Source organism: Megalobrama amblycephala, linkage group LG9 (genome assembly GCF_018812025.1).
Source record: "Megalobrama amblycephala isolate DHTTF-2021 linkage group LG9, ASM1881202v1, whole genome shotgun sequence".
Taxonomy (NCBI): Eukaryota; Metazoa; Chordata; class Actinopteri; order Cypriniformes; family Xenocyprididae; genus Megalobrama; species Megalobrama amblycephala.
This window is the reverse complement of record NC_063052.1, coordinates 469,455-481,839: the sequence shown is the minus strand read 5'-3', so window position 1 is coordinate 481,839 and position 12,385 is coordinate 469,455. Positions and strand designations below refer to the sequence as shown.

The window sequence follows — 12,385 nt, the reverse complement described above, 5'->3', positions numbered from 1 at the left end:
TGTGGGAGGATGAACTGTTGTAGAGCAGGTGACCTGATCTCGTCTGACTCACGCATGACCAGTGCTTTCCACTGTTTCTTAAACTGAGGGATGACTTCACTTCCTGCCAGGTGAAAGGTAGAGACAATTGTGTTGTTGTTGTGTGAGTGAGTGTATTTTAATCTTTATCAGATAAGCACACAATTGCTCTGTTATAAGTACGTTTGAAGATATTCGATACGCAAACTCTCCTAACAGGAAGGCGTCTTAAATCTGCTGCTCCGAAAACACTGAATAAAAGAAGAAATACTCAAAAAGCCTCGTGAGCAAAAATAAATCCAAGAGAGATGCTGATTATAAATCAATGACTGATAGGTGTAAATATATATTTATAATATTAAATATTATAAAATGTATTAAATATTATAAATTTTAATATTTATGTTATTTTAGTATCAGTGAGATACAAGTATACCTTTTATTGTTATTTTGAATTCGTTTTTATTTTAGATTTACTGTTTTGATTTTAATTTTAGTCAAAGTTTTAGTAATTTTGTTGCACTTTTTTTCTAAAATATGTCTATATAGTTTTATAATTTTATTTTAGTTTTAGTTCATATCAAATTAAACTTGGCCTTGGCAACTATAGCTGAAATAAAATGTTTTTATATTTTACTTTATTTCACTTTACGTTTTTTATTTTTATTTCAAACAACAAAACTAAAATAAAATATACAAAAAAAAAGGTTTTTTCAATGTTTTTTAGCTAGTTGCCAAGAGAACATTTCTGATTTTCATTTAGTTTAATTTAATGTACTAAATTAACTAAAACTGAAAAAAATGAATAAAAACTTTACAGACATATAAAAAAAACTTATAAAAAAAAAAAAATCACAAAAACAACAAAATTACTAAAACCAGAAAATATCAAAATAATTAAAAAAATAAAAACTAATTCAAGATATTAAGAAATTAATGAATAATCGCATCCAAAATAAAAGTTTGTTTGCACATATATATATATATATGTATGTATACTGAGACAAAAACTTGAATATTGATAGGTATAAAATATATATATTTTATAAAATATTATTTTAATATTTGTATATATTATGCAGTGTTATTTTAGTATCATTGAATTAATATTAAGGCTGTTCAATCAATTAATCATGATTAATTGCATCCAAAATATACGTTTGTTTGCACATAATATATGTGTGTGTACTATGCATATTTATTTTATTTTCACATACACATACATGTATATATTTAAGAAAAATCTAAAATTATATATAAATATATACATGTAAACATTTCTTAAATATATACATGTATGTGCATGTGAATATGAATAAAAACCTAATTTTATTTTGGATGCAATTAACAGCCCTAATATTATCTCAATGATACTAAAATAACACCGCATAATATATACAAATATTAAAATAAAATTTAATAAAATGTATATATTTTTTATATCAATATTTAAGGTTTCGTCTAGTTTATTATATTTCAGTTAATGTTAATTTTATTTCAAGTAACGAAAATGAAACTGCAAATATTAAAATAATATTTACTAAAACATCTATTTTTATACCTATCAAGTTTAAGTTTTTGCATATTTTAATTTATTTCAGTTAACGTTCTTTTCATGTAATAAAAACGTCAGTCTGTCGGTGAGGACACATTATTTCCCGGTCTTCCCGGAGAAGATGAAGTCCACGATCATAAAAACACAGACTGACACATATGAGGAAATCCATGCTAAATATTTCTGTCGATACTAAGCAATGCAAATACAGGAAGTCGTAACAATCTGCTCTTTTATTGAACCTCTGAAGAACATCTTTTTTTTTCCCAGTGTAATCTTGGCCTCTAGAATTACAGTCTATAAAATCAACATATGGCTTCATTCATGCCATGATGAATGTTACTATTTTGTCTGTGTATTGAGAAATATGAGCATCTTGTGCAACAACGTGTTCAGCTGTTGATGAGTTCCAGACAAGTAATTTAACAGCGGGCACAGGTTGACACGCACACCATTGATCCAGCTTAGGTTACTCAGTCTGGGACTCTCCAGAACTGCTTTCAACCCCAGAGATGCTTGTAAAGTAACGAATGTTCGTGATCATGTGAGTTTCAGATCTCACTCCCGTCTGAAGCCTTCAGATTCTTCCCATACTGAAGTGACGGAATCAGTCCCACTCGTCTCTCCGGTGCGGGATTCCCCCCTGATTCATAGAGCCAATCTTGACCTTCAGGCCATTTGATTCTCGGATTCAAGATTGTTACAGCTTGTCTTAACGGTTGCCTTCGGCAGATGTTTTGCTGTTTTGCAACAGGTTACTGAAAAGTCAAAATGTTAAACCAGCTTTCATGAAGGCACATTTTTAAAGTAAATAAAATGCAAGTAATAAACTGAAGGGAACACAAAACATATCTAAATGTCTAGAGAGAAACACGATGAGTTGGATTAGCAACACTTTACTCTACTTTCCGATAAAACAGCAAAGAAATGATGTTCTTCCTCAGGATTTCTTGTTTTCCAGCACAAACATCTAAACATTCTTAAATCAAGATGCATTTATTGGAGAAGCAAAATGACATAAAATATGAAGTTTTGTTTTCTGTGAAAAATGAAGAGAGTTTATGATTAAAACAAGAACAAATACATGTCAGTGGAGTCAGAGAAACACGTTTTCATAACTCAATGACAGATATTTGTTCTTTTTTAAGCACAAACTCACTTAATTTTGTTCACTTTCTCAAGACTCAATTGGAAAACAGGGCAAAAATACGGAGGAAGATTAAGTTTTTGCAATGCATGCAACATTTAATGCCATAGCTTTATGAATTTAAGACTCTGATCTGAGACTTGTTCAAAGGCAAATTAAGACCTTCTTAAGACCTACGCAAACCCTTTAAAGAAATATTCTGGGGTCAATACAAGTTCTGAATTAAGTTTTTCACATTAAAATCTTGAATAACTCTTGAATGAGTATTTAAATGTTGCAGCCTGACCTGCAAAATACTCCAAATAGCTCAAAATACGCCACAGATCATTTATTATCGCTTGTCAAATTTGCCCCTATTTGGGTGTGAGCAAAAACACGCCGTTTTTGTGTGTGTCCCTTTAAATGCAAATGAGCTGCTGCTCCCGCCCCCTTTCCAGAAGAGGGCGGAGCTTTAACAGCGCAACAACAACAAAGCTGGAGAATCTCACGCAGCCAAAATGACGACGGTGTTCAGCCTTACATTGTTCAAAAGTCGACACTGATGGAGAGACTCAGGAAGAAGTTACAACTTTTAGACGTTTCTGAATGGTTAGTGGATAAATTGATGTAGTTGCTGTGGAGTTGATTCAACTCATCCACTAGCATGTGCCGTCATGTTCATCTTTTGTGTTGAATTGACCCTCGTTTGTGGCGTAAAATGAACAACACTCGACTACAACAACTCTTCCTCTTCTCTAAAGCAGCTCAACATGGCCCCGCCCCCTTTGTTACGTGTTCTCGGGGGCGGGGTTTATGTAAATTTTAGGGTTAGTGATGTCACTAACCCAGGAAGAAGCTCGTTGTAGTCCCTACCAGCCGTTTGTTGTGGAACTTTGAATGTCTACAACAACAAAAAAACTCCTTTGCATTGAACTTTGAGCGTCGTAACTTCACAGATGTTGTTTATGCTCAAACAGCAACATTACACACTAACTAAAGTTAAAAAAAGTGAAATCATAATCGAGGACCTCTTTAAAAATCCAGCCGCCAAAAGCGCAAGAGCATATTTCACTGCACATCTACAGCAGAGAGAGGAAACTCTGTCAAAACAAGCTTTTAAAAGCACGCCGGAACCCAGTTTGAGGGTTTGTGTGTCATTAAACGTCCTGTCATAGAGGATATAAATGAAGAGCAGTGACAGAAATCCCAGCACAAGCACGTAAAGTGCAGATAAACACAGGATACCTTTCACACACCTGCTGACAAACATCACCTGCCTTGTAATTAAGCGCTGCCGGACAAAACCTTTTCTCTTTCTTTCTTTCATTCCTTTTCTTCCTCACTCTATTTTCTGACGAGGCCAAGCGTCTGTCAGCATACGCCTGTTTTGACGGAGATAAACCTGTAATACTGCCGGGAACTCTGTTAAAAATGCGTGTCAACAAAGATCTGTGGACAATTGCACAGAAAAGCCTGGGTGTGAGGTTTTGTGCACGTTAAAACAGCAACATAATGAAGTACCGATGACTGCTTTTGTGCAAGAAAAAGTAAGAGGATCATCTTCACAATCACATCCTTGTGTCATTAAAGTTTCAAAAGCTGTTGAATGACATAAATAAGGCTGTAGATATCCAATGCTTGACTAAGTTCATTTTTGTTTAGATGATAAAACACAATGGCTAAAGATCACTAAAGCATTCCTATTTCCATTAGTTTTATGTTGCACTGGCTGATTTATGGCATTTAGATGCATTATACTAACACACAGATCATGCCATTTAATTCATTTAATTTAATTAATGTAATCACACCATTCTGAAAATGCACTATTTTAGTAGCCATCCAATTTAATTTAATTTATTCCACAAGTAAATATATCCAATAACAGAAGCGTTATAAAAATATTATTATATTAATATAAAGTTATAAGTATTGTGATCCAGTGTTGTTACTGTTAACAAAAATTTAATTTAATTTAAAATAATAAAATAAAATAAATTTAAAGTAATTTAATTTAATTTTAAATAAATAAATGAATAAATTAATTTAATTTTAAATTAAATTAAAAATATATGTAATTTTATTTTATTTAAATTCAATTTAATTAAATTAAAATGAATAAAGCAAAACAAAACAAAAATTATAAAAAATATTAATATATTAATATAAAGTTATTAGTATTTTGATCCAGTGTTGTTACTGTTAACAAAAATTAAAGACCAAAATGATTTAATTTAATTTAAAATAATAAAAATAAAATAAACTTAATGTAATTTAATTTAATTTTAAATAAATAAATGAATAAATTAATTAATTTAATTTAATTTTAAATTAAATTAAAAATAAATGTAATTTTATTTTATTTAAATTCAATTTAATTAAATTAAAATGAATAAAGCAAAACAAAACAAAAATTATAAAAATAATAATATATTAATATAAAGTTATTAGTATTTTGATCGAGTGTTGTTACTGTTAACAAAAACTAAAGACCAAAATGATTTAATTTAAAATAAAATAAAAATAAAATTTAATGTAATGTAATTTAATTTAATTTAAAATAAATGAATAAATAAATACATTTAATTTAAATTAAATTATTTTATTTTATTATTTAAATTAAATTAAATTAAAAAAATTATTTTGTTTAAATTCAATTTAATTTAATTAAAATGAATAAAGCAAAACAAAACAAAAATAAAATAAATAAATAAAATATTAAATGAAAAACTTAAATGAAAATTAGAAATGTTGTCTTGGCAACTCACTGAAATAAAATAAATTTTAAATTGAAGTACTAAAATTACCACAACTGAAATAAAATAAAATGAATGCTATTAAGCAGATAATTCCTAAAAAAGCTAAAAATATAATAGTATATAAATAATAATAGGCCGATAAAACACTTTTATTAGGAGGCTGCTAAAATTAGTCTTTATCTCAAGTAAATTATTTTATATACATCTCACATATAATATATTTTTTAATAAGGGCACGTTTAAGAATAAACAGAAAAAAATATGCTGAATTACCTTCTGAAATACACATTTTACAACAAAAACCAAAGTGAAATGTATACATTTCTAGCTCCGCCTACTTTTGAGTCGACCAATCAGGGGTGAAATCATTTCCTGTCTGAAGAGCTGCCTGGTTGTGTAATCGAGAGAGAGAGAGAGAGAGAGAGAGAAGTGTTTGATTTCACTTTCACTTTTCAGAGCTGACTCACCCGGGCGTGAAGCATACGGACAAAAACACACAAATATACACTGAATTTGACAACAAAAAACCATCAAAACACACCCAGAATGGCTTTCAAATACCCTGAAGCGCGGAGGGATGACAGTAAGGTCAGTGGTACTTTCATTCGGGGATTTACTTCATTCATTCTCCTGCTCTTCCTCATTCTGTTTAAGACACATGAAAAGCACAAACAGATGCTGTGAACAGAGAGACTGACTGGAACACATGAGCCATGGAAGTGTTAGAGGTTAAGAGGTGTTTGTCTTGATATCCAGTCGCACGCGATGATGGCATTAGTTTCCGTGCGCTGCGGGTTTGTCTCGAGGCCAGGCATAACAGATACAGGACCACATGGAAACCAAACGTGTTTCTCTAACTCTGGGCTTTTGTTTCACAGGTGGACGATTATCACGGAGAGAAGATCCCAGACCCGTACCACTGGCTGGAAGACCCCGACTGTGAGGAGACTAAGGTGACACACACCTGACCTTCTTCATCATCATTAACAGGAGGAGGAGTGACGGGGAATGATGGGAAGAAGAGATGGGGGTTGGGATTGGGAAATAACCAGACGGGATCTAAACTCGGGTCACCCACACAACATGCACTTCTCCTCTCCTTGACTTCTGTCATGCTTTCATTAAAATCACTAGACCCTGACGCACCATAACACACACATTTTTGAAATGAAGACTAATATTACAAACATAACATAAGACTTAATCCCCACTCAGATGGTAATCGGGATGTCTGCAGATATTTGCACCTCACGCATCGAGCATCATACTGTAAAAGATGCTTACATATAGTCTGCAAGACAAAATAATTGCTGAATTTATCTTTCCAGCAGTGACTGAATGACTTTGAGATCTTTGAGTTGAGGGATTCATGCACAACTATTACAAAAGCTGCAAACATTGATGTAAACGTGATGCATTAAGAGCAGGGGGTGAACACTTTTGAAGAGGATGCTAGATGTGTATTTGTTTAAAGTCCAGGGCTTCCAAATGCTTCCAATCAGGGCCGGGTCTAGGGGAGGGCTAGGGGGGGCATTGCCCCCCCAGAATTTCCTTGTGCCCCCCCAAAAATGTGCAGCCAACAATAAAAATTAATAAGCCTACATAAACATTAAAAACGTCTTATCTATTGAATAAGGATCGGCCACTTTAATGACAGAAAAAAAAGTGAATATTATGCTTATAATGATATTTAATCTCACAAAAATGGACTTAAAATCCAAAAACATGCGAACTGGGAAGTAACGAACATTAATCAGAAAACACGTCGAAAACAAGTGTACACCTAATCTTCAAGCAAGTAGCCTAAAAAAAATATCACAATGAGGATCACATCTGCATCAGCTGAACATATTTTCTGCATGCTGAGATAGCTGTCAGCGAACATTTCCTCAGTAATTTCGTTAACAATGAATAATTTGAACATTATATCCAGGGGCGGCGCTAGGGGTGGGCTAAGGGGGCTGGAACCCCAAATGTTTTTCCAAAATCCCTGAATCTTTCAGGTTTGAGGTTTCTGTGCTGCGTGTTTTAAAGAGAGTGTGCATCCTAAAATACAATGTAGACTGAGACTCTATATCACAACTAAAAAGATGTTTGAGCCCTCTTTCATGACCAGGTACAAGTCAATGCTGTTTCTTTGTTCCATTTGCACTCTGTACATGGGTTGAAGCTCTCAGTTTTGAGCTTCCAAAGTGCACCAGACTGATGCATTTAACCTTAAAATACACAAAAATTTCTTACCGGGGGGCATGCCCCCGGACCCCCCTAGATGATGGTATATAATGTACATTTTATGAACTTTAACCAAGAATACTACAAAAACGCTCCTTTCATGTCAGTAAATTAAAATGTCATTGGACAAATATAGATTTCGGTTAAGCCCCGAATGTTTACAATGTCTGGCTCCGCCCCTTATTATGTCCATAAATAATTCACATGGCCTACATAGCCAGTACAAATTAGGCTATGCCTATATTTTTAGCCACAAGACGATACTTGATGAATCAAAAAACAAAAAGTTAGCTAGAATATTAGCCTAGAAAATGCTGCCCTACCAAAATTTGTGATTGCCCCCCCAGTCCAGCAAGCCTAGTACCGGGCCTGCTTCCAATACTTCTTTTCTGCAGAACAGATACCAGCTGGGCTTTCTCGCTCTCTCACGATCTCTCCGACGGCGAGTCCACATGCTTCGGAAGAATATCGTTGGTGTTACAGGGCTTGAATTTTGGCGCTCTTTGGCGCCTCTCAGTACTAAATTTGAGTTGTTTTTCACGCCTAAACAGTTGAAAACACACAAATTAATGTCAAAATGCCAGTCTTGGCGAGTATTCACATAAACACAGTCAGTTTTGTTTGAAGTAAATGTAAACAGTTGAGAAAGAAAACGCATGTGTAACAGTATAATGGATCTGTGCGTCTGGTCTTAAAGTGACAGCAGCCTAATAAACCTGCTGCCAAATTATGAGATAATATTAAAAATTGTGGCCAGCTGTGGCTAGTAACTTTGGAAAACCACTAGCCACAGTGTCTGGTGAGCAAAAAAGTTAAAGTCAAGCCATATATTTTCATTTAGAACTACCCTCCAGAAGCCACAGAAGATACGCATGTTTCCCCGAAGACAGAATCATTACAATTGACCTTAATCTTTAAATTCAAAAAGATTTCACTCCTTCTGGAGCATCAGTAAATGGTTTCACCAATGATTCAAATATGCAGGAAAACCAAAGAGTTTGCAGGAACAGGGATTTTTCTGAGGAACAAACAATGAATCACGATCAACCATCATAAAACATACAGTCATGGATCATCCACGACACACAGTATTAAGAATGTGAACTTTTGAACAGGCTCATTTTTAAAAATTCAGCAATTATTTTGTCTTGTGGACTATATGGAAACATCTTTTACAGTAGATACAATATCGTATTCAGGACACTAATAAACAAAAATAACATGCAGGGAATTTGCAAAAAACACCAACATTCTGGATTCGGACGGCAATAAAATCAAATACTAGCCTCTGTAAATATTGAATTACTTCACGTCCCCATGAGAAACAATTCCCATCTGAATAAGGCTTTAGTCCCCTCATAAAGCTGCTCGATCATTGTTGGCGTTTGGTCCGTACAAATTCATTTAAGACATCTAAATTATGGTCCTATCAGCAACTAATGCCTCTTTACAGGTGCGCTCAGTCATTAAAAAGGTTGCACACAATGAAACGAACAGCGATTTTAGAAATATCATTAACATGATGTACAATCACAGTTTTTCTCATGCAACTGTCTGAGTTTCCTATGACGAACCACCACTAAACACTCAAAACAATCATTAAAGTCGAATCTGACATGGATATGTGTGTTATAACACAAAGATAACTTCATGCTATCAGCCAATTTATAATCTAATCAATCATTCAGCATCGTCAATAAAATAAGATTAACATATTTATCTGCACACAACCAACAAATTCTAAGCTGCAAATGCAAATCACGTACAGTATCAATTTCCCACAATCTCAGACATTAATATTAATAGGATTTAATCCTGGTTTCAAAATCAGAATAAAGTTTCAGTCTTCTGCCATGTTGTGAAGTCCCAACCAGTTAGTTTAATCACACTAAATTCTGTATCGTTCCTACTGTACGTCTTGGTTCACCAGCTTATTTGCTTTAAAACTAATGAAGTTAATGATTAATTAAATCATCACTCTAAAAAAATGCTGGGTTAAAAACAAGGCAACTTGGGTTGAAAATGGGCAAACGCAGTGATTGGGTTTGTTTTAACCCAGCAAATCGGATATTTTAACCCAGCGAATGGGTTATTTTAACCCAGCCATTGGGTTAAATGTTTGCCCAACCTGCTGGGTAGTTTTATTTAACTCAACTATTGATTAAAAATTACTGTATTTCTTGCTTAAAATGAACCCAAAGTATGTTGGAAATGAACATTTATTAACAAGTTTAATGAATAATAATAAAATAATAATAAACATGTATGAAGTTGCTTATTAATAAATGTTCACCTTTTGATTATTATTGTTTCCTCTAGTAATCATGTGTCTGATTTTTAATTTACAACCTATTTCGGGTTCATTTTAAGTCAGACATACAGTCATTTTTAAACAATATTTGAGTTCAATAAAACTGTCCGGCAAACATTTAACCCAACCGCTGGGTTTTTCCATTTTCAACCCAACATTTTTTAGAGCGTAAAAATGCCAAATTTAAATAAATAAATAATTTAAAATAAAAAAAACCTGCTAAAATTTTTTGAATTTTTTTGATTGTCATGTGACATCACCAAACCATGAACATGCAAATATCTTGTTATTGAAATATTAATATCTCAGGGGAAGTTCAAGTAAATATTTCAGGTCAAAGGAGTTCGACTGACATTATCCTTGCATTACTCTTCAATGCTGTTTTACCATCACTGAAAAACTATTATAGTTTTTATTTATATTTTGACTTATTTCCTATGTTTATATTTTCCAGTTTCATTTTAATTTCAGTTGAAGTTTTAGTAATGTTGTTTGACATTTTTATTCATTTTTTTAAAAATGTATATACTTTTTATTTCTTTCCATTTCAGTTTTAGTTTTAGTTATTTTAGTCCATCAAGTTAAATTAAATGAAAATAAGAAATCTTGCCTTGGCAACTATCTGAAATTTACTGCAGTTAATGTTAATTTTATTTCTAGTAACAGAAGTGTTTTTTAAAGGTTTTGGATTCAGTTAACTATAATTATCCTGATATTAACATGCTGGCTGACAAGACAGTTACCAGCTTTTATGAGGCATAACGACTTTCTCTTTCTTATCGGATAAGGGTAAACAATCCATACCACCATTTACCTGGTATTTTCAGGCTCGCCCTGTTTTGTTTTCTGGCCTCTGCCCATGGCCCACATCACCGGAACAAAGAAATGTGCAGAAAAATTTACATATAAACAAGATGTGTGTGTGTGCATTACAACAAGTCTCTCACCCGCCCTGCAGATGTTTGTGGAAGAGCAGAATAAACTGACCATGCCGTTCCTGGAAGAGTGTGCCGTCAAAGAGCGCTTCCACCAGCGCCTCACCGAACTCTACAACTACCCCAAATACAGCTGCCCTTACAAGAGAGGGAAGAGGTCAGAACAAACACAGCACGACTTTCTAAAAGAGTCACCTTGTGCAATGCATATCGGCATGTGATGAATATTGTGTTGCAGATATTTCTATTTCCATAACGAGGGTCTGCAGAGCCAGGACGTTCTGTATGTGCAGGACTCTTTAGACAGTCCAGCGTCGGTGTTCTTCGACCCAAACAAGCTCTCAGAAGACGGAACGGTGGCTCTCAAGAGTGAGTGGAAATACATTCACAGACACCTGTAGTACTTACACTAACCTCACTCCGCTTTCCTTTTCACTCTCTCCCGCCCGGACACTTCTTTTTCACCCTTTTTCGTACATGTCCTGACAGGTTTCATTACTGTTTAAAAAGAGACACAATATCCATTGCCAAACAAAGAAATACATAAATAATAAAAACGCAATTATACTCTTTTAAAACATTAAATGCAAATGATTCTGTAAATAAAAACAAATTATTAAATACACGAGTTCATAAAAACAAGATTATAGACTTTTGAAACATTACATAAACAATACTTATATTTGGTTTCTGTAAATACGCTTGCGTTCAAAAGTTTGGGTTCTGCTGATGAAAGAAAACAGTGAAATATTATTCCAGTGTAAATCAGCTGTTTTCTATGTGAATAAATAGTAAAATGTAATTTATTCCCGTGATCAAATCTGAATTTAATTGATTAAAAACAGCAAAAATCACAAAATATTTTTACAATGTAAATCAGCTGTTTTCTATGTGAATATATAGTAAAATGTAATTTATTCCCCTGATCAAATCTGAATTTAATTGATTAAAAACAGCAAAAATCACAAAATATTTTTACAATGTAAATCAGCTGTTTTCTATGTGAATATATAGTAAAGTGAAATTTATTCCCGTGATCAAATCTGAATTTAATTGATTAAAAACAGCAAAAATCACAAAATATTTTTACAATGTAAATCATCTGTTTTCTATGTGAATAAATAGTAAAATGTAATTTATTCCGTGATCAAATCTGAATTTAATTGATTAAAAACAGCAAAAATCACAAAATATTTTTACAATGTAAATCAGCTGTTTTCTATGTGAATATATAGTAAAATGTAATTTATTCCCGTGATCAAATCTGAATTTAATTGATTAAAAACAGCAAAAATCACAAAATATTTTTACAATGTAAATCATCTGTTTTCTATGTGAATAAATAGTAAAATGTAATTTATTCCCGTGATCAAATCTGAATTTAATTGATTAAAAACAGCAAAAATCACAAAATATTTTTACAATGTAAATCATCTGTTTTCTATGTGA

The 12,385-nt window shown here is 32.9% G+C and overlaps 1 protein-coding gene across 1 annotated transcript in view; it reads left to right on the top strand.

The window, feature by feature from the left end:
- Positions 1-5,863: 5,863 nt before the first annotated feature.
- LOC125274659 (prolyl endopeptidase-like) overlaps positions 5,864-12,385 on the top strand; it is a 21,478-nt gene continuing 14,956 nt past the window's right edge. Inside the window, exons 1-4 of the mRNA XM_048201043.1 lie at positions 5,864-6,046; positions 6,337-6,411; positions 10,960-11,093; positions 11,175-11,305. Coding sequence (XP_048057000.1) covers positions 6,005-6,046; positions 6,337-6,411; positions 10,960-11,093; positions 11,175-11,305 — 382 coding nt within the window. The 5' untranslated portion in view covers positions 5,864-6,004. The remainder of the gene's footprint in view (positions 6,047-6,336; positions 6,412-10,959; positions 11,094-11,174; positions 11,306-12,385) is intronic.